General features: G+C 35.5%; 1 protein-coding gene across 2 annotated transcripts in view; it reads left to right on the top strand.

Annotated features, from left to right (window-relative positions):
- Positions 1-24,389, top strand: part of ZDHHC15 (zinc finger DHHC-type palmitoyltransferase 15) — a 192,731-nt gene that overhangs the window by 84,213 nt on the left and 84,129 nt on the right. For both annotated transcript variants that reach the window (XM_032329658.1, XM_032329659.1), the window contains exons 4-9: positions 7,731-7,851; positions 10,762-10,831; positions 15,409-15,441; positions 16,189-16,309; positions 20,958-21,090; positions 22,667-22,793. In XM_032329658.1, the coding sequence (XP_032185549.1) occupies positions 7,731-7,851; positions 10,762-10,831; positions 15,409-15,441; positions 16,189-16,309; positions 20,958-21,090; positions 22,667-22,793 (605 nt within the window). The remainder of the gene's footprint in view (positions 1-7,730; positions 7,852-10,761; positions 10,832-15,408; positions 15,442-16,188; positions 16,310-20,957; positions 21,091-22,666; positions 22,794-24,389) is intronic.

The raw sequence follows: 24,389 nt of genomic DNA, 5'->3' as shown, positions 1-24,389 counted from the left end.
AAAAATGAATGAAATAGGAATTAAAAAAACAATATAACAAATCAATGGAACTAGGAACTGGTTCTTTGAAAGAATTAATAAGATTGATAAACCCCTGGCCAGACTTATCAAAAAGAAAAGAGAAAGGACCCAAATAAATAAAATTATGAATGAAAGAGGAGAGGTCACAACTAACACCAAAGAAATACAAACAATTATAAGAACATACTATGAGCAACTCTACGCCAACAAATTTGACAATCTGGAAGAAATGGATGCATTCCTAGAAACATATAAACTACCACAACTGAACCAGGAAGAAATAGAAAGCCTGAACAGACACATAACAGGTAAGGAGATCAAAACAGTCATCAAAAATCTCCAAACAAACAAAAGCCCAGGGCCAGAAGGCTTCCCGGGGGAATTCTACCAAACATTTAAAGAAGAACTAATTCCTATTCTCCTGAAACTGTTCCAAAAAATAGAAATGGAAGGAAAACTTCCAAACTCATTTTATGAGGCCAGCATCACCTTGATCCCAAAACCAGACAAGGATCCCATCAAAATATAGAACTACAGACCAATATCCTTGATGAACACAGATGCAAAAATTCTTACCAAAATACTAGCCAATAGGATTCAACAGTATATTAAAAGGATTATTCACCACAACCAAGTGGGATTTATGCCAGGGCTGCAAGGTTGGTTCAACATCCACAAATCAATCAATGTGATACAGCACATCAATAAAAGAACCATATGATACTCTCAATACATGCTGAAAAAGCATTTGACAAAGTACAGCATCCCTTCCTGATCAAAACTCTTCAAAGTGTAGGGATAGAGGGCACATACCTCAATATCATCAAAGCCATCTATGAAAAACCCACCGCAAATATCATTCTCAATGGAGAAAAACTGAAAACTTTTCCGCTAAGGTCAGGAATATGGCAGGGATGTCCATTATCACCACTGCTATTCAACATAGTACTAGAAGTCCTAGCCTCAGCAATCAGACAACAAAAGGAAATTAAATGCATTCAAATGGGCAAAGAAGAAGTCAAACTATCACTCTTTGCAGATGATATGATCCTATATGTGGAAAACCCAAAAGACTCCACTCCAAAACTGCTAGAACTTGTACAGGAATTCAGTAAAGTATCAGGATATAAAATGAATGCTCAGAAATCCGTTGCATTTCTTTTCACCAAAAAGAAAGAAGAAAGAGAAATTAAGGAGTCAATCCCATTTACAATTGCACTGAAAATCACAAGATACCTAGGAATAAACCTAACCAAAGAGGCAAAGAATCTATACTCAGAAAACCATAAAGTACTCATGAAAGAAACTGAGGAAGACACAAAGAAATGGAAAAATGTTCCATGCTCCTGGATTGGAAGAATATTGTGAAAATGTCTATTCTACCTAAAGCAATCTACATATTTAGTGCACCCCCTATCAAAATCCCACCCATTTTTTTCAAAGAAATGGAACAAATAATCCTAAAATTTATATGGAACCAGAAAAGACCTCGAATAGCCAAAGGAATATTGAAAAAGAAAGCCAAAGTTGGTGGCATCACAATTCCGGACTTCAAGCTCTATTACAAAGCTGTTATCATCAAGACAGCATGGTACTGGCACAAAAACAGACACATGGATCAACGGAACAGAATAGAGAGCCCATAAATAGACCCTCAACTCTATGGTCAACTAATCTTCCACAAAGCAGGAAAGAATGTCCAATGGAAAAAAGACAGCCTCTTCAACAAATGGTGTTGGGAAAATTGGACAGCCACATGCAGAGAAATGAAATTAGGCCATTTCCTTACACCACACATGAAAATAGACTCAAAATGGATGAAGGACCTCAATGTGAGAAAGGAATCCATCAAAATCCTTGAGGAGAACAAAGGCAGCAACCTCTTCGTCCTCAGCCACAGCAACATCTTCCTAGGAACATCACCAAAGGCAACAGAAGTAAGGGCAAAATGAACTATTGGGATTTTATCAAGTTCGAAAGCTTTTGCACAGCAAAGGAAACAGTTAACAAAACGAAAAGACAGCTGACAGAATGGGAGAAGATATTTGCAAACGACATATCAGATAAAGGACTAGTGTCCAAAATCTATAAAGAGCTTAGCAAACTCAACACCCAAAGAACAAATAATCCAATCAAGAAATGGGCAGAAGACATGAACAGACATTTCTGCAAAGAAGACATCCAGATGGCTAACAGATACATGAAAAAGTGCTCCATATCATTCGGCATCAGGGAAATACAAATCAAAACCACAATGAGATAACACCTCACACCAGTCAGAATGGCTAAAATTAACAAGTAAGGAAATGACAGATGCTGGCGAGGATTTGGAGAAAGGGGGAACCCTCCTACACTGTTGGTGAGAATGCAAGCTGGTGCAACCACTCTGGAAAACAGCATGGAGGTTCCATAATATGTTGAAAATATAACTACCGTATGACGCAGCAATTGCACTACTGGGTATTTACCCTAAAGATACAATCGTAGTGATCCGAAGGGGCATGTGCACCCAAATGTTTATAGCGGCAATGTCCACAATCGCCAAACTATGGAAATAACCTAGATGTCCATCAACAGATGAATGGATAAAGAAGAAGTGGTATATATACACAATGGAATACTATGCAGCCATCAAAAGAAATGAAGTCTTGCCATTTGCAGCAACATGGATGGAACTAGAGGGTATCATGCTTAACGAAATAAGTAAATTGGAGAAAGACAACTATAATATGTTCTCCCTGATATGAGAAAGTGCAGATACAAAAAGGGGGGTTTAAGGGGGTAGGAGAAGAATAAATGAAACAAGATGGGATTGGGAGGGAGACAAACCATAAGTGACTCTTAATCTCACAAAACAAACTGAGGGTTGCTGGGGGGAGGGGGGTTTGGGTAAGGGGGGTGGGGTTATGGACACTGGGGATGGTATGTGCTATGTTGAGTGCTGTGCAGTGTGTAAACCTGGTGATTCACAGACCTGTACGCCTGGGGATAAAAATATATGTTTATAAAAAATAAAAAATTAATTAAAAAAAAAAAAAAAAGAAGCTAACTGACTAAGCATAAATGTCTACTACCCAGCCAAGCAGGGGCTCAAAATAGAGACTACATTCAATTATAGAATAAATAAAAGTTACATGTCTTGCAAAAAAAAAAAATAAAAAATAAATAAAAAAATAAAAAATAAAAAATAAAAAATTAATTAAAAAAATAAACATAAATAAATATAAATGTAAGTTAAAATAAACATAAATAAAAGTAGACATAAAATGAAAAAGAATATACCAAAAATTTTAGGATGCAATAAAACAGTATTTGGAAGAGAATTTATAGTTATAAATACTTACCAAAGGAATAATATGCCTATTCAATATTCTTTACACCTTAAAGAATGAGAAAATGAAGAGCACTCTATCCCCAAAGTTAGCAGCATAAATAGGGTTGATTATAGCAGAGGTAAATCCAAATAAGGAATAGAAAACAGTAGAAATAATCAATAAGACCAAAATTGGGACTTTGAAAAGATCAACAAAATAAAGAAACTTTTAGCTAGACTGAACAAAGACAGAGAGAGAGGACACAAAGTACTAATATCAGAAATGAAAGTGGAGGGCGCCTGGGTGGCTCAGTGGGTTAAGCCGCTGCCTTTGACTCAGGTCATGATCTCAGGGTCCTGGGATCGAGTCCCGCATCGGGTTCTCTGCTCCGCGGGGAGCCTGCTTCCTCCTCTCTCTCTCTCTGCCTGCCTCTCTGCCTACTTGTGATCTCTCTGTGTCAAATGAATAAATAAAATCTTTAAAAAAAAAAAAGAAATGAAAGTGGAACATTACTACAGACCTTATAGAAACAGAAGGAATTATAATAGAAGCATTGTGTGCCAACAAATCAGAAACCTAAATGAAATGGAAAAATTCCTAGAAATACAGAAACTATCAAAACTGACTCAAGAAGAAATTTTAAAAATTTTGAATATACCCAAAATAAGTAAAGAGATTTACTAATCAAAAACCAGTCAAAAAAGAAAAGCTCAGGACAAGATGGTTTAACAGGTAAATTCAATCAGAAGAATAATTAACATGAGTCCTTCTCAAAATCTTCCGAGAGAGAGAGAGAGAGAGAGAGAAGTGAGGAACACATTATCTAACCAGTGCGAATAGGCAAGAAAATAAAGCATTGAAATTAGGTAGAAAAAAGTAAAATTACCTCTGTTCACACACAGTATGATCTTATATGTGGAAGACCCTAAAGATCCTCCCCCAAAATCTGTTGCATTTTACAGTATCATGAAAAAGAATAAAATACTTAGGAATAAACTTCATCAAGGAAGTGAAAATCTCAGTACACTGAAAACTAAAATCTTTTACTAATAACAATTAGATACAAGTAAATGGAAAGACAGTTCATGTTCATGGATTGAGAAAATTAATGTTAAGAATGTTATCACTACCCAAGGTAGTCTACAGATTTGTTGCACTATCAAATTCCCAATATTTTTTGCATAAGTAGAGAATTCCATCTTAAAATTCATATGAAATCTTAAGGGACCCCAAATAGCTAAAATAATCTTGAAAAAGAACAAAGTCCTAGGTCTCATTTATTCATTTCTACACTTACTACAGAGTTACAGTAATCAAAACAGTGTGCTACAGACACAATGGAATGTGTCTATGGAACAGAAGTTAAGAGCCTACTAATAAATCCTCACATATATGTAACCATATATAACCTCACATATATGGTCAGGTGATTTTTGAAAAGGGTAGTAAGACCATTCAATGGAGAAAAGCTGGTCTTTTCAACAAATGGTATTGGGAAAATTGGACATGCACATGCAAAATAATGAAGTTGGACCCTTACACCATATACAAAAATTAGCTCAAATGGAAAGCTACAGAACCTTTAGGAAAAAAAAATACAGAGGCTGGTACCTGGGTTGCTCAATTGGTTAAGCATCTGCCTTTGGTTTAGGTCATGATCTCAGGGTACTGGAATTGAGCCCAGCACTGGGCTCCCTGCTCAGTGGGGAGTCTCCTTCTCCCTCTCCTGCTTCTCCACTCCCTAATTCATGCTGTCCTGCACATGTGCTCTCTCTGTCTCTCAAATAAATAAATAAATAATCTTTAGGAAAAACCATAAGCAAAAAGTTTCATAACATTGGATTCTGGCAATGATTTCTTAGACATGACGTCAAAAGCAGAGGAAACAAAAGTAAAGGTAAACTGGACTACATTAAAATTTAAACTTCTGAGCATCAAACCACAACCAACAAAGTGAAAAGGCAACCTATGGAATGGGAGAAAATGTTCATAAATTAAATATTCAATAAATGTCAAGTATCAAGTATCCAGAATATATAAGGATTCTTACAACTGAACAACAAAAAGACAAATAACCCAACTACTAAATGGGCAAATGACTTAACTAGACATTTCTCTAAAGACTATATGTGAATGACCAACAAGCTCATGAAAAGATGATCGACATCATTAGTCAACAGAGAAATGTAAATCAAGACTACAGTGAGATGCCACTTCACACCCACTAAGAAGTCCAAAATATAGATACATACATATGTACATACATACAGAAAAGAGAGAGAGAGGAAGGAAGGAAGGAAAAGAATGAGTGTTAATGTGGATGTGGGAAACTGAATCCTCATATATTGCTACTGGGAATGTAAAATGATACAGATGCTGTGGAACATAGTTTTTCAGTTTCTCATAAAGTTAAACATAAAATTATCTTGTGACCCAAGAATTCTATTCCTAGGTATATACTCAAATTAAAAGCAAGTGTTCAAAAGTTATACACCACTGTTCATAGAGCACTAGCCATTATAGTCAAAAGATGGAAATGGAATATCCATCAACAGATGAAATGGGTAAATCACGGGTGTTATGTCCATAAAGGAATATTATCCAGGTATAACAAGGAGTGCATTACTGATACATGCCACAGCATGGATGAAAACTTTCTGCTAGAAAGTTTTTTTTCTAGCAGACCATATATTGTTTGATACCATTTGTATGCAATATCCAGAAAGGAAAGAAATCTAATGAGATAGAAAGTAGATTAATTGTTGCCAGGATCTGGGGATGGGGGAAATAAGGAATTATTACTTAATGCAATATGGAGTTTCCTTTTGAGGTGATAAAAATATTCTGAAAGTAGATAGTGGTAATGGCTGCCCATCACCTAATATACCTAATGCCACTATCTACACTATGAAATGTGCATTTTAAAATTAAATCTTATGTTATGTGAATTTTAGCTCAATAGAAATAATTGTCCCCTCCACCCTATTAGAAATCTTGTAGGCCAATAGAAAGGCTGAGTGATTGGGAATTTTGTAGAATTTTGGTAAGATTTAGATAAGAATTGCAAATGTCTAACGCTTAAGACCACGTTTTCAGCATTTTTAATTGGTAAAAAGAAAAGGTGAGTCTTTGGGTCCAATTTGATAGCCATGATACTCATTTCTCAAATACCAAATACATCCCAATCTATCATCAGTTGCCCACCTAAAATGTGTTTACTGTTTCATTGCATTCTAAACCTCAAAAAAGCTTAGTTAGTGCCAAAAAGAGGGCCTCCAAACATGACATCTTATTCCAATCCAGAACTTTCTTGTTGAATAACCACAAGGTTTTCATCACATACTACCAGTAACAACTCTGCCTCTGCCTTTCAGGCAGGTGTAGTATGCCACACAAAATTTATTTCCTAGGACAGCCCCCAAATTAAAGGACTGTCCAAGTGCTACTTTTAATTATCAAAATTAAATAGAATTGTTTAAAACTTTATACTAAAAACTAGAAAAGCTAAAATTTAAGATGATAGTATCAAATATTTTTAAATGATTTAAGAAATTGAACTTGTAAAGGAAACTTTTAGTTACTTATTAGCCAGTACTTTTAAACTAATCACATAAGTAGGTATTAGCTCCTCTGTTTTACAGAGGAGCTGAAAGTATCTGAATTTCCAAAGTGATTTCTTCACTATTAAATGGAAGAGATGAGGTTTAAACCCCCAAAATCTGATCACAGATCCTTCTCCTTTTCACCTTTGCTTACCTTTTGGCCCAGGCAAAAGAAAGCTTTCAAGTCTACTACTTTTGGAAAATTGTTGACATATCTTTTGCAACATTAGCCAAGTGTGATGCCAACATTGGCAAGAAGCTTAATATCAGACTAAAAATTTCTGAAGTAGTAAGAATACCCAAACTTCTACTTATTTGCAAGATTAGAATATAGTGTCACAAGCAGTCTCATCCAGCTTCTCTAAGAGTGTAACCTAGGAAAAATACAACTTAATAACATTCATAGTTAATCATCAACATGGTCCTGGCAGCAAGCTATCATACATCTGTACGTAACATTATTATGGTATAATGGAGTGGAAAGGGCACAAGTCTTGGAATCAGGTGAACTGGGTTTACCTTAGTTTTGCTACATACTAGTTAGTATAACCATAAGACAAAGTACTTGCTAAGTTTATTTATAAAACAATACTACCCTATCACATGGACTTATGAAGATAGAGATAAAAGCCAGATAAAATAATTAAGATAATTATGCTGAGAAAGTTATAAACCAAATCGATACCTACACTTCAACGGTAGATAACAAATATCTTCATCTAAATTGTTGTTGTTTTTAACGTTTTCTTTGAACCTTGGAAAATAAAGTCTCACCTCTCACTTCTGCTTCTAGTTCCACTTGTCCTATTCAGACAAGGAACGCTATGAAAATGAAGAGAGACCTGAAGTCCAGAAGCAGATGCTCATCGATATGGCCAAAAAGCTACCGGTTTACACAAGAACTGGGAGTGGAGGTCAGTTCATCCAAAGTCACCTACAGAAGGGTCAAGTCACATTTTGAGATCGGCAAAGACCTCACAAAGGCTAAGTCATATATATCCACGGGCTCATCTGTATGGCCTGTAGCACTGGAGTCTATGACTAACATTTTGCTATGTTACTTTATCATATATCTGGCCACAAATCTATCCCTCATCCCTTATTCATCAAGCCATCTTATTTTTTCATACATTTCAAACTAAGTAGCAGATATCAAATACACATCTACCTAAATATTTTATCATTCTTTTTTAAGTGAAATTTGCATACAAAAACACAAATCTTAAGTTTGTCATTCAGTGTTTTGACAAGTGTACACATCTGTGTAACTGAAACCTCTATAAATAGTACCACATTCCCAGAAAGTTCTCTCATGCTCCTTCCCAGTACGTCCCATCAACCACCACCAATGCAACCACTATTCTGATAGTTTTCCATCATAGATTAGTTTTACCAGCTCTAGAATTTTATATAAATGTAATCATATAGTATGTACTGTTGTGTCTGGCTTCTTTTATTTAATATAATATTTTGAGATTCATTCACATTGCTGTGTACTTTATTCCTTTTATTGCTGAGTAGTATTTCATTGAATGAATATATTATATTTTACCCATCCACTAGTTGATGCACATTTGGTGTTTTCAGTGCTTAGCTATCATGAGTAAATCTGCTATGAATATTCTTGTGCAAGTATTTGTGCAGAGCTGTGTCATCTTTCTTGGGTAAATGTCCACTATGGAGTCTTAACTCTTAGTTTTCATCTGTATGATATAAGTACTATTCTAGTACTAGTGGAACCAGTTTTCCACCATTCAAAATTTGAAAATCAAACCTCTTTTGACAAGTCATACTAATGTTTCTAATAAGGAAGATTGCGTTTCAAGGCTTTGGGCATTACACTGTTAGAAATTTATGTTCATCTGTTTATCATTCATTTATTCAGTAATCATTTATTAAGATCCTATTTGGTGATTTGGAAAATTTTAGTATGGTCTGGGTAATAGATATTAAGGACTTATTATTCATTTTGTTAGAGCATTGATGGTATGGTGGTCATGATTTTTTAAAATCTTCATGCATACTGAAGTATGGTGAAAAGTAGACAGGAAATTATTTGTATAATTTCTCACAGTAGTAAACAGAGTAATGTGACATAACAGAGATTGGCTACAAACTAAAGGTATATGGGATGAATTGGACCCGAGATAAATTTTGTTTGATCTCTAATGTATCTTTAAACCTTAATATTTGTTACTGATTTTTAATAATTAGAATATTTCCACATGAAAGTCCTTATTTCTGGCTTCTCCTTGAAAACTCAGACTCTTTGGCAACATTCAGTCTACATTTTCACATGGCAAAAATTAGCTAAAGCTGAGTAGTAGCCACACTCTTTAAATAAGGCATACATTCTCGGGTTCCCTCAGTCTCCAACTGGCTGCTTCACTCACTACTCACTATTCTCTGGACCCTTGAATCATTTGTTTGTAGCCCTATGATACAGAGAAGGCTTCTCTTAGGAAACATCCTTTGGTTTGAGACCTGAATAATAAAAACCAGCAGGAAGTAAAGACCAGAGGGACTAGCATCCCAGGCAGAAGGTATTGTAGATACAAAAGGCCCTTAGATGGGAACAAGCTTGCAGTATTAGAAGAGTGGACAGGCAGCCATGTGACTGGAGTATAGCAGGTGGAGAGTGATACTAGTTAAAACTGAAGAGGCAAGCAAAGGCCAGATGATGCAGGTCATGGTAAGGAGTTCGGATTTTATTCTAATGGTGTTGGAAGTCCACTGAAGGGTTTAGGTGAAAAGTGATATAATCTGATTTACATTTTAACAGATAATCTGGCTATTCTGCAAAGAATATATTATGGGGAGCAAGAATGAAAGCAGGGTAAATACTTAGGCATCTATTACAGTCACCTAAATGAGAGATAATGATGGCTTAAACTGGGTAATGGCATTACTATATCTTTAAAAAACATGCTGAATGAATTAAACATGCATGTCCCTCTCCCTTTTTCATTGCCTCAATTATAAGCATACTTTTGTCATCTCCCATTGCTAGACATAAACATAAACTGCTGAATTAGCAGTCCATTATGCTAAATCAATTGCATGTGCTTAATCTATACTTCAGTTGTAATTATTGTAGCTCAAATTATTCATGATTTTAGTTGTTTCACTTAATAATAATTACATTAAATGTAGTTATACTTCATTGATGAACAGAGAGAAAATGGGAAGAAAAAATGCCTTTAATTAAGGGAAGGAAGGAAGGAAGGAAAGAAAGAAAGAAAGAAAGAAAGAAAGAGAGAAAGGAAGGAAGAAATAGAAGGAAAGAGGAAGGGAGAATATATATATTTTTTTTACTATCAGACTTAGAGTGAAGAGAACCCTGAATGAACTAAGAGGTTAGAAAAATTATAGTAGTCACAGTTCTGCCACTCACTTGCTGTGTGATCTTGTGTAAGTCACTTGATATGTCTCAAGTCTTTACTTCTTCATCTGTGAAATGGTCAATTGAATTAATTGTTTTTATATAGGAAAGTTTGAGTAAATAGAATCTAAATGATTTTCCCAAGATCATTCAAGCAGTTGACAGCATTGTTTGTTTTATAATACCAAATCTTATTATCAGATATCCAGATACAAAAACTTTTCCCTTTATCTTCATCACCCAAAGGGTGCCTTCAAGATTGATTTAACAGGGGAAAGAAATAGGTACACAATTCTCTTCTGTGATTTGCCTTTTTCTTGGTAACTTGAGATGAGTTTGACTACCTGTAATCAATGTATAACAAGCCATCCAAATAGGCTACTGAGATATATGGTGTCATAGTGAGTCCTAACCAATGCTAACCACCTTATTTTTCATATAGCTGTTAGATTCTGTGACCGGTGCCATTTGATCAAGCCAGATCGCTGCCACCACTGCTCTGTCTGTGCCATGTAAGTGACATCCACATTTCTTCTGGGCTGAGCTTAGACAGCAAAGTGACTGATCCTAACATGCCTAGATAAAAGCATTTCCTTTCAATCATAATGAATACATGCCACACATCCTCTTAGAATGATGATGATTCAAACTATTCTAAAGATAGGAAGGAGATATAAAACCCCATTTTATTTTTTTAATTTTAATTTTTTAAAACTTCTTTTCAGTGTTCCAGAATTCATTGTTTATGCACCATACCCAGTGCTCCATGCAATATGTGCCCTTCATAATACCCATCACCAGGCTCAACCAACGTCCCACCCCCCCACCCCTCCAGAACCCTCAGATTGATTTTCAGAGTCCACAGTCTCTTATGGCTCGTCTCGCCCTCCAGCATCTCCCAATTCCCTTCTGCTCTATATCTCCCCATGTCCTCCGTGTTATTCCTTATGCTCCACAAATAAGCAAAACCATATGATAATTGACTCACTCTGCTTGACTTATTTCACTCGGCATAATCTCTTCCAGTCCCATCCATATTGATCAAAAAGTTGGTCAAAAAGCTGATGGAGGCATAATACTCCATAGTATATATGGACCACATCTTCCTTATCCATTCATCTGTTGAAGGACATCTTGGTTCTTTCCACAGTTTGGCGACTGTGGCCATTGCTGCTATGAACATCGGGGTACAGATGGCCCTTCTTTTCACTTCATCTGTATCTTTGGGGTAAATACCCAGTAGTACAATTGCAGGGTCATAGGGAAGCTCTATTTTTAATTTGCTAAGGAATCTGCACACTGTTCTCCAAATTGGCTACAGCAACTTGCATTCCCACCAACAGTCTAAGAGGGTTCCCCTTTCTCTACATCCTCTCCAACACACGTTGATTACTGTCTTGTTAATTTTGGCCATTCTAACTGGTGTAAGGTGGTATCTCAATGTGGTTTTGGTTTGAATCTCCCTGATGGCTAGTGGTGATGAACATTTTTTCATGTGTTTGTTAGCCATTTGTATGTCCTCATTGGAGAAGTGTCTGTTCATGTCTTCAGCCCATTTTTTGACATGATTATCTGTTTTTTGAGTGTAGAGTTTGAGGAGTTCTTTATAGATCATGGAAATCAGTGCTTTGTCTGTATTGTCATTTGAGAATATCTTCTCCCATTTGGTGGGTTGTCTCATTATTTTGTTGACTGTTTCCTTTGCTGTGCAGAAGCTTTTTAGATGACATGATACTTTATATGGAAAACCCAAAAGACTCCACCCCCAAACTACTAGAACTCCTTCAGCAATTCAGTAACGTGGCAGGATACAAAATCTATGTATGGAAGTCAGTTGCTTTCTTATACACTAACAACGAAAATACAGAAAGGGAAATTGGGGAATTGATTCCATTTACTACAGCACCAAGAACCATAAGATACCTGGGAATAAACCTAACCAAAGAGGTAAAAGATCTATACTTGAGGAACTATAGAACACTCATGAAAGAAATTGAAGAAGACACAAAAATATGGAGGACCATTCCATGCTCATGGATCAGAAGAATAAACATTGTTAAAATGTCTATACTGCCTAGAACAATCTATATTTTCAATGCCATTCCTATCAAAATTCCACCGGCATTTTTCAAAGAGCTGGAGCAAACAATCCTAAAATTTATATGGAATCAGAAGAGACCCCAAATTGCTAAAACCCCATTTAAAAAATAAATGTTCAGGGTGCCTTGATAGCTCTGTCGGTTGAGCATCTGACTTTTGATTTCGGCTCAGGTCATTATCTCAGAGTCCTGGGATGGAGCCCCATATCAGGTTCCACACTCAACGAGGAGTCTGCTTCTCCCCTTCTCTCTCTACCCATCCCCTCGCTCACATTCTCTTTGTAAAAGAAATACATCTTTTAAAAAAAATTTTATTTATTTTTTAAATTTCTTTTCAGTGTTCCAGAATTCATTGTTTATATACCAAACCCAGTGCTCCATGCAGTACGTGCCCTCCATAATACCCACCACCAGGCTCACCCAACCTCCCACCCTCTACCCGTCCAAAACCCTCATATTGATTTTCAGAGACCACAGTCTCTCATGGTTCGTCTTCCCCCTCCAATTTCCCCCAACTCCCTTCTCCTCTCCAGCTCCCCATGTCCTCCGTGTTATTCCTTACACTCACAAATAAGCAAAACTGTATGATAATTGACTCTCTGCTTGACTTGTTTTTTAAAAAAAATTAAAAATGGGGCACCTGGGTGCCTCAGTCAGTTACTCATCTACCTTTAGCTTAGATCATAATCCTGAGGTCCTGGAATCAAGCCCTGCATCAGACTCCCTGCTCACTGGGGAGCCTGCTTCCCTCTCTACCTCTGCTGCCTGCCCTGTTTATGGTCTCTCTTTCTTAACGCTCTCTCTCAAATAAATAAGTAAAATCTTTAAAAATAAATAAATAAGTAAAAATTTTAAAAATAAAAAAATAACAATAAATGGGGTGCCTGGTTGCTCAGTGGGTTAAAGCCTCTGCCTTCCACTCAGATCATGATCCCAGGGTCCTGGGATCAAACCCCGCATCAGGCTGTGTCAGCAGGGAGCCTGCTTCTCCCTCTCTGTCTGCCTACCTCTCTGCCTACTTGTGATCTCTGTCAAATAAGTAAATAAATAAAATCTTTAAAAACAATAAATAAAATAATCAATAAAATTTTTTAAAAATAAAAAATAAATAAATAACAATAAAGTGTTCTATTTCGGAACAGTTTTAGATTTATAAAGTTATTGTGATGATAGTTCTTATGTGTCCTACATCCAGTTCCCCTGTTATCAAACTTCTACATTAATATGATACATTTGTTACAAATAATGAACCAACACCAGTACATTATTTTTTTGAAGTCTGTGCTCTGGTTAGAATTCCTGTTTTTCTCTAGTGTTCTTTTTATTTTCTAAGATCCCATTCAGGATACCACATTACATTTAGTTGCCATGTCTTCTCAGGCTCTTTTAGCACTTTCAGTTTCTCAGGCTTTACTTGTTTTTGATAACCATGACAGTTTTTAAGATTTCAGGATTAATGATGGGGTATTTTGTAGACTATCCCTCAGTTGGGATTTGTCCAATATTTTTCTCATGATTAGACTTGGATACTGCATTTTGGATAGGAAGAGCATAGAGGTAAATTACCATTATCATTGTATTCTATCAAGGGCACATATTATGAACATGACTTATCCCTGTAATATTAATCTTGATCATCTGGCTGAGGTAGTGTTTGTCAGATTTCTCTAATGTAAATTTGCTCTTCCTCTGCTGCTTCCTTTACCCTTTAGAAAGAAGTCAATATGTATAGCCCAAATGAAAGGAATGGGAAATTGTGCTCCCCCTCCTTGAAGTCAGAATATCTACATAAGTTTTTAAAATTCTACCGCATGAGAGATTTGTCTCTTCTCCCTTATTTGTTAGTTTGTTTGTTTACTATTCATATAATTATATAGGCATGGATAATCACTTTATATTTTGGGTTATACCTCAGTACCACTTTATTTTGGTACTCAAATTATTTTAGCTTTGTAGAGTCACATCTTTATGTTAATATAATCTTCATGTCCTTCTTGGGTATATGTTCCACTCATATTTCTCTTATTAATGATTGAAAGAAATCTGTCAAAATATCAGAAATAGCCAAAGTAAAACAATCACCAGAGTAGTAATTGGTAATTTTTAAATTTTTTTAAAAGATTTTATTTATTTATTTGAGAGAGAGAGAACACAAGCAGGGGAGGGGAAGAGGGAAGGAGAGAAGCAGGTTCCTGGCTGAGCAGGGAGCCTGAAGCGGGGCTTGATCCCAGGTTCCCAGGATCATGACATGACCCAAAGGCAGACAATGAACTGAGCCACCCAGGGACTCCTAATTAGCAAAATTTTATTGCGTACACACCAAAAAGACAGTTTGCAAACCAGGAGCACTCAAACCAAAACAAAAAATGAGGCTTGAGCTATATTGTTATAAAACAGCTTATATAGTGAGAAAACAATTATTATGAGAATATACAATTATTCTTTATAATGATTAGTTAGAATAGTCAGAATTTTCTTAAATGATAGAGAATTGGTCAGTGGTTACTTTATGTCAACTTTAGAAAACAGATTAAGCTTTACTAAAAATTTCCAGAGGCATAAGCAAGAAGTGACCCAAGTCCAGTCAGTCTAATAAAATAAGCCAAATTAAGCTTTATTTGTATGACTAAACTGGTTTTGTCAGCTTGGGAAATTTTCAAGGGTGGTCTCCATTGGTCTTTTATTTTAACAGACTGTAGCCCTATGTTTTTTTTTCTATACTTTTATTAATCTGCATATTGAGCAAAATGAGGGGAGATATCTTAGACTTCCCGGCATGTAACTTGTGGCCAGCATAATCCTGTAAAGTGTTGTGATTGGCTCATACTAGAAATAACTGAGAACAAAATAATTTTGTGGTAGCTTATAGTGGAAATCTAGGAATGAGTGTACCGGTACCATGTAATTATACTGGTGAGACAAGTTCAATTATGAGGCGTTATTTCATTTCCATAGCTCTACTTATCACATGTATTTTGTTTCTTTTGCAGGTGTGTATTAAAAATGGATCATCACTGCCCTTGGTATGTCCCTTTGATTCATTTCTTTACTCTGAAAGGGTCAAAGTTGCTCAAAATGCCTACTCTCCTAAGCATAGTTTTAACATGTTTGTTTCTCTAACCATAAATCACTGGGTCTTGTATGTACATGGGGGACAGGGGAGGCATAACATTTTAAAGGAAAATAAGTAATACCACCAAAGGTATGGTAGTGAATTCCTAGGCTCACAAAACTAATGGTCTTTTGTCTGTTGGCTTTAGTAGTTGAGTATAGTAATGAAATCAAGTACAAACAGTTCTCTTCTTTGACATTATACAATTCATTCTGTTTTTAGTTATCTTGATGTTTGAAATATTCTAGATTATTAACTTCAGCAATTCTTCTCCAAATTTTGAATGTCTGACTTAGAGAACAAATCTGAAACCATCTAACTACAGAGAATATGTCATTCTATACTAAGTGTAGCTGTTAAGATTGCAATATGTTTTCAGCATCCAAAATTCAGGTTTTCTTGGGTGGATCAGGAACTAGTCCAGAACTATTAAGTAGGCCAGGTGTCTCTACACCTGTAAATGAAAAGAAAAACAAATGAGACATGAACTTGTTTTTCCAGTCTGTTTCTATTAAGGGACTTCTGTTTCTGTTGAGTTTCTACACAGCACATAATGAAGCAGCAGGAGTAACGTACTTCCATTGCTGTGTTCACTTATGTATCCATGTGTTCTCAATCAATGGATCCTGATTTCAAATTACTTTTTCTTTTTTTTTAGGGTTAATAATTGCATTGGATTTTCCAACTACAAATTCTTTCTTCAGTTCTTAGCTTATTCTGTTCTCTACTGCCTGTACATTGCTACAACAGTCTTCAACTATTTCATCAAATATTGGAGAGTAAGTTAAATAACCCTGAAAGATCACCCCCAAAACACATACCTACTCCAATCTGTGATGTTTTCCAACTTTTCTTTTTACATTTTGAAATAGCTAAGGTAACCAGAAAGGAAGGCACAAAACAAGTTTCCCCATATTGAATATTCTGAGATTTAGGAGTTAGTTATTTAAGGATTCTGCTAAAACAAATTACTGTCATACATGAGAATCTTGTTAAGATCTTTAGGAACCTAACCCCTTGACTCTTAGTGATTCTTTACAATGTACTTACCTAGTCAAGTTTAAAAAATTCACTTCTTCCCAATTATAGATTTTAAAAATGTTGAAACTGATTTTGAATCTCTAGTTTTCTAAGAAAAAGGATACAAAAATATTCCCTCATTGTCAGAAAAGACTTTCTTACTTCCTGTTTAAAGGAGAGTTGCAAAATTCCTACTGGACAGAAAGATTCATTGACTCATCTTCACACATGACCAAACTGAAATGGGAAGTCTTATTTGAAATTTGTATGACAAACACTGGGTTGGGAATTAGGAAAACTGAGTTCTAATACTGGCTCTGTTACCTGCTTCACTGGCTCATCGCCAAGATCAAATGAAATATGATTTTGATTTTGATTATTATAGTGAAATCTAAAAGAGAATTTCACATTTCTTCTACGAAATTTCAATCATATCCCATCTATTTCCAAAAGAATTGAAGGCAGATTTTTACTTTACGTATGTGTGTTGGGTCTGGCAGCAATATAGTGAATTTTTTTTAATTTCATGCCAATGGACTCCAGAGGTTATCCCCTCCCCACAATTCCAGTACTGTAGTTAAAATATCATAACCTTCTATGATGGAGGTTGTCCAAACTGAACCTGAATAGCAAAAGACAGATGTAGGCAGAGCTATTAGTTATTACTGTGGGAATTGTACAAGAGCCCATATATTAGGAATATCTCACATCAAGTGAAGAGATAAAGCAGCAAGGAAAGAATGTGAATCCTGTGACCAGATTAAAGATTATAATAAACTGGAGAACAATGGAGAAAGACAGGCAGTGAGAACCTAAATACCTGAGAATAGTTAAATTATTAATTAGTGCTTTGATCCTGACTAGTATAGAAAATACAGGATAAAAAATTATAGTGAGTTAGAGAGGAGAAGGGAGTTGGGGGAAATTGGAAGGGGAGGTGAACCATGAGAGACTATGGACTCTGAAAAACAATCTGAGGGGTTTGAAGCATTGGGGGATGGGAGGTTGGGGGATCCAGGTGGTGGGTATTAGAGAGGGCACGGATTGCATGGAGCACTGGGTGTGGTGCAAAACCAATGAATATTGTTATGCTGAAAATAAACAAACAAATAAATAAATAAATAAATTTTCATGAATTCATACACAGAAAAAAAATTATAGTGATATGTGCTTTCCATTTTCCCAACTTTCTTAATCAATTCAGATATTTAATGACTTTAAGAATCAGGAATTATGGGGTACCTGGGTGGCTCAGTCGGTTAAGCATCTGGCTTCAGCTCAGGTCATGATCCCAGGGTCCTGGAATCAAGCCCTATATCAGGCTCCTTGCTCAGCTGGAAGCCTGCTTCCCCCTCAGCCCCTTCCCCTGCTCATGCTCCTTCTTTCTCTCTCTCTGACAAATAAATAAAATCTTTTTTTAATTCTTCAAGATATAAAAGTATAAGCAGAAATGAAATTTTCTCATAAATTTTCCCCAAATACAAAATATTTCATTATCTTGGCATCTCTTCTTTGGCTCCTTTTCACATCACAGGATCTCTTATCTATTGTTCAGGTTTTCATAAGCTGTTTGACATCCCATTCACACTGAGCTACTACCCTAAATGTAAAGAAAATCTACCGTATCCAATTCAGCAGGGAAAGTGTCAACCTTGGTCTTCACTACAGTCCTTACTTGGTCTTCACAGTAGGGTAGTGTTTAAGAACTCATAACAGAGTAAACAATGTTGCATTTTACACATTTTGCCTTGGTCCTCCAAGCCAGTCAGTCGTCAAATACCACAGTGCCAGCCATCCAGGTGATGTATGTTTTTTTTTCACTCTTGAAATATAATATTTGGATGTGAATTAATTACCAAAAATATGCCAGTATTCACAAGCACAAGATGAACATGGGCTTGTCCTTTTCTTATTCCTTCATTTTTCTCTACAGTAGATTAGCTCATGCCTGACAAATGGGACATAAAAGAAACTGTCTTGGCTTGCTCTCATAATGAAAAGGGTATTGACAATTCAGAAAAATGCTTCTTTGCAGTCTCTCCATTCAGAAAGCACTTTGAGGTGGTTTAGAGAAGGCTTTCTCAGTTTAAATTGAGTCTCACCTTAAAATAAAAAGAAAACACTTCCATGTATTCTAAAAACCATGTATGAAGGTGACTAGTGGTTCTCCTAAGAACAGCAACCCCTATTTGTAGGATACTTTACCATTTTCAGAGCACTTTCATATCTATTGTCTCATCTTCTTCTTACCACAACTTTATAAAGTACACAAAACAGGAATTGTTAGTCTCATTTAAAAATGATAAAACTGAGGCTCATAGTAGTTAAGTGACTTGCTCAGGATCACCCAGCTTTAAGTTTCAAAATCAGGACTGGAAGCTATCTGATCCTAAGCCCAGAGATCTTAAACACTATACCATACATATCCGCCTGCCCTTTATGGTCCTGCTATGGAGAAGCTATAGCTCCTTTGGAATAAAGAATTTAGAACACAATCATCGGCCATTTTTTCCTCTATATATTATCTTGAAGAGTAGCTACTTTGATAGGAAATTGATCTTTTGCCTTATGAAAAAAGTAGTAATATACACCTTCCACACTGGGCCATGAATCTCCACATAGAGACTATTAATTATTTTAGAACCAAGATAGTAGTATTATTCTACCAGTATTCCCCTGAACTGTTTCTAGTGGTTGTTGCTTTGAGTAATTTAGCTTAGTTATCTCCTGGGAAGGTAATTTTGAACACAGGGCCATCAACCTCTTCCAACAATAAAAGGGGGGGAGACTTTATCAAGAGATACCCTTTAGCAGACAAAAGACTATAAGAATAATTACTATAAAAGTAATTAGGGAAGGGAAAGAATTCCAGCTTAGCTACCCAAGGTCTGAACTGAGTTTCTATCAGCCCCTCTTGCCTAGACATTTCCTATTACTCATTCAACCTGAAAGACAAGAAGTAAAGTAAATGTAAGCTGTAAAAGCTTTAACAAACATACTCAAAAAGTAGAGATTATGAAAGCAAAAACCCATCTAGGCAAAAACCACTACAAAACTGTACATTAATTTTTTCTATAAACTCAAAAAAAAACACAAGCCAATCAAATTCAGTTTGGGTGCTTAGGCCAAGATTTTGTGGAGGGATCATTTCAGAAAGGAGCTTCAGATGAAGTTTTCTGAAGGTTGAAGTCCTTGAGATGACTGTGGCCTGGGTGCTCTGTCCCTATGCAAATTCTACCCAGAATACTTGTCAGCTGAAAACATCTGACTAACTGACTTCCCCTAATCTTCATCCTTCAGACATATATACTGTGAAAGATCCCCATAATTTCCTTACATCAAAATGATTAAAAATCTTCTCTAAGAAAAAAAAAATCTGTGCTATCTGAATTTTCCAAGTGTTTCCAAGTCTTAATTTTTTCCTTCCAAACTGAAGGAGAACCAGATCCTAATGTTAACACCCACTTCAGTCAAGAATCACCTTTAACTTTACTGCTCAAAGCATATGGAAATTCTTTAATGCAATTCATCATGCCAAAACAATGATCAGCACAGGAAAGAGGGGAATAAAAAACTTCTCTGAACTACTTACTCCAAAACTGAAAATGTTTTCTAAAGTTCTCTTTAGAAGATAAAATGTTACACAGTATGCATGCTGGTTTATGGCTGCATGTAAAAGAAGAAAGCTGGTACCACATGGAAAATAAGATGTCCCAAATAACTATAAAAGTGTTTAGCTACCTACTTTTACAATTGCCTGTCAAATCCTGCTTGATTTTACTGTTTATAGAGCAATCTCACCGGTTGTGATATACCAACACATTCTACTTCAGCTATAAAAAACAACCACACAAAATTTTCAGTAGCTTTAAAGTCAGATTATAGCTTATAGGTAGAGCATTTTGAAATTGTACCTATGTGTTTTAACTTCCTATATGTATTATTGTGCTGTTTTCAATATACATATATCCAAGGAAATATGACATATAAAGTGTTTCAGAATAACCCATTTTGAGACAAGAGGATGAACCATATAACCTCAAAATCACCTCTGCCCAGTGACTCATAATTTGCAAACTAAATGGAGTACAAGCTTTAAGAAGTTGCATACCAGTTATGGCCTGAATATACCCTTTTTATACTACTATTTTCTAATTTTTGTAGTATATACTGTGTTTTACACTGAACTTAATCAAGGATCCAATTTCGGCTTTGTAGGCTGAAAGTATAACCATAATAAGGTATGGTAATCAACAGAAAGAACTTTTATAAAAATTTTATAAAATCTATTTTTTAATTATAGCTAGACATTTTATACATATGAGAAAAGTGCTAACATATAGAAAAACTAGCCAAGCTGTATCACTTTAATTCTTTGTTTTTATTTGTTTATTATTTCTGTTCTAGGGGGAATTGCCCAGTGTTCACTCAAAGTTCCATGTTCTTTTCCTCCTCTTTGTGGCCTGCATGTTTTTTGTCAGCCTTGTGATTCTCTTTGGTTACCATTGTTGGCTTGTCAGCAGAAACAAAACCACCTTAGGTAAGACTGGTTATTAAGATGAGGGAAGAAACACATTAATGTATATAATAGTGACCTACAAATTATTCCTAAGGAAGAGAAAAAGTCCCACTGAAGCATTTTATTTATAGTGACATTCCTTTGCTTCCAAACTGAGACAGATGTAAACATGTTTAACCAAACTGGAGAGCCATAATGAATAAATAAAGCATTATTAAATGAAACCTCACACAAAACCAAAATGGATCATTGCTCTTTAGAATTCACATTGGGTAATAACTCCCCAAATTTATGGCTTGAAAAATTTCTGAAAGGTGTTCACATGAGGAAGTGGAGGAAAAATCAGTACAGAAGGGAACATCAAAAGAGAGAGGTGAAGGTTAATAAAAATAAAAGAATCTAAATTATTGAGGGCATCCAAAGATAGAGTGCTGAGAAAGAATCTAAGCCAAAAAATCACGATATCTACAGTCATCAAGGGGCTTTGGAGGACTGGGAATATGATAAATACACTGAATAAGCAAGTTTCTAGAAAATGAGTACAAGAGGTGAACATTTTTTTGGTTACTCTGCACTCCAGGCTGTTATTTGGAGAATTATATTTCTGATGGATCCCAGTGCAACAACTTTATTTCATGTATAGTGAAACAAATATTTACATTGTATACAAATAAATGCAGTAGGAGTGAGGAGAAAGTGTTGAATGTTTAGCTAAGATAGATTGAGCAAAGTTTAGTACAAAAGCCAGTATACATTTGAAACTCATTCACTAATAATGCTAACAGCTAAGAAAATATTTACATTCCTTTTCTAAACCAGATATTTGTAGCACTTAGTTGCTAGGTGGTAGATGAACACATTTGGCTTAGACATAACTGCAAAGTAGAGAAGTACTAAAGACTCCACGATAACAGAATCTGAAAACAAAGAACGAATGGGAGAAGGCTAGATGCAGCCTGTCCAACAGTGAAAGTATTTTTTGCTTAATGGGATAAATATGTGTCTAGAAATAAGGGGCGCTAACATGGTCTAATTCCTCAGTCTTTGAGTTGATTATAGTTCACCTGTTGACATTTTTACTGGAATAAAACTCAATTTCTTACATTGCACGTTTTAGTGTGAACATCTTCATTTCTGAAATGTTTCAAAACAAAATCAATGTTATTACCAACTCTTCATGCTTCTTTACTTTAGTCCCAGCTCTAAAAATGGAGACCATTGGGCAGCTGTTTCCACTTAGATTCAAATAAATACCGTTCAGATTGTTCTTTCACTCCTTAAATGCAGCCACACAAAATATATAGTTACCCCATGGCTCCTTATAATAATTTCTACCATTATGTGTTTCCTCTGCCTTTTAAAAAAACAGAGTATCAATTCTTTGCATTTAATAACAAAATTACTTTGTATTAAGTAATTAAACTGGTTGTTTAAGTAATTTAGCAATAACTAAGAATAAGAGGCCCATGCTACCACAACAAAAAGATATTGTAACATCAAATCACATTCATGGAGAACTGCAAGATCATGATAGTCCTGAAATTTGTTCCTTTATTGCTTTCTTCCTCTTTTCTTCAACTCCCCTATCCTGCCCTAGAGGCCTTCTGTACTCCAGTGTTTACAAGTGGCCCAGAGAAAAATGGGTTCAACCTTGGCGTCATCAAAAATATCCAGCAGGTGTTTGGCGATAACAAGAAGTTCTGGTTAATACCTATTGGGTCCAGGTAGGTAATTATTACCACTGAAAGAAGTTGATGCTGGACCATGCCTTGAAGTAGGAAATTCAGTTTTAATTGTAGTCTGCAGCAAATGACGGTCCAGTAAAAACTCTTTCTCCCAAGTTGTTATTTCTAGGTTAATAAAGACAAATCAGGAGGTGAGGGTATGATAAATGGACATTCTTATGCTTTGTGGCAGTGTAAACTGGTAGTACTCTTTATAAATGGATTTAGTAATATGTATCAAAAATCATAAGAATCCACATATCCATTGTCCAGTAATTCCACTTCTAAAAATCTATCCTAAAGACAAACTAGGCATAAAAATGTTCATCACAATATTTCCAGCCAATAATTAGGAAACATCCAACCTAAATATTCAACAATATGAGATATATATATATATATATATACATATATATATATATATATCCCCATTGACTAGAATATTATGTAGTCTTAATAGTTATTAAGACTGTCACAATAAAGGGAAATGCTCACTCTATTTTAAATGAAAAATGTAGAATTCAATGGTATGTACTCTGTAATTAAAAATATATACAAAGATATGTACAAGTATATACAGAAGAAAACAACAGAGAGGAGATATACCCCCAAAATGCTCTAAGTAGATAAGTGGTACCAGTTGGTGTTTCACAGGCTCATTTATTTAAGGTCTATGGTATATCCTACTATCCGGGCTATAAAGTACAAGACAAAACTATGTTGGTGGGCAATGTTGATTAATAACCATTACCAGCAATTATTTGCACCCCACTAACACATACACACACAAATATACGCACACTATCACTACATCAAAGATCTAAAATGGTCTTCTGTGAAATAAAAAAAAAAAGCCCATTCACTTATAATCAGTATACTTACATCCTCTGTAAACAACTTTCAATAAAATCTGTCAACTTCCAGTTAACCACAATTATTAATAGAAGAAAAGGCATAGGAAATAGAAAATGAGTAATCCAAAAGTCACTCATATATAAATTTGCAATGGATTCAGGTATATATACTCAAATGTTCAAACTATAGCCCACTCTAGCCAGAACTAACATAGTTCCCTCCAATGCATCCCATCTGTTGGTGGATGGAGTAATTAACCAAGGAGGTAGCCCTAGATTACCACAGATATCCATGAAGTGGATCCCACCTGAGGGTAATTGTGCCCCAAATCTTCACACCTAGAGATGCTTCACTCTGGCTGTTTCCCATAGTTCCTATTAACCTTTCTGCCATAACAAGCCAAATAATGGGGCATTCAGACATTAATATCTATCACCAATTCATAGCAACTTATCTCCAATATATCAATGATTCTGAATCTGCTAATATTTGTTGAAAACTTAGAACCAAAACAATAAGAGAGTTTGATATAAATTCAGGTGATCATCATTAAATTATAATTATAAAGCCTGCAGTGTGTGCATATTGCCATAACTGGACATTGTGAGAAACAAGTTAAACAGCTGTTTACAAACCAAAACAGTTAACACTGGTGCAGACAAACAAGATATAGAAATTGAAAGCAATACAGCAACTAAATGATGCTATTGTAAAACCGTATTCCACCATGGTTTTAATAAA

This window comes from Mustela erminea, chromosome X (assembly GCF_009829155.1).
Source record: "Mustela erminea isolate mMusErm1 chromosome X, mMusErm1.Pri, whole genome shotgun sequence".
Lineage (NCBI taxonomy): Eukaryota > Metazoa > Chordata > Mammalia > Carnivora > Mustelidae > Mustela > Mustela erminea.
Note: the sequence above shows the minus strand (reverse complement) of the source record. Positions and strands in the feature narration are given on the sequence as shown.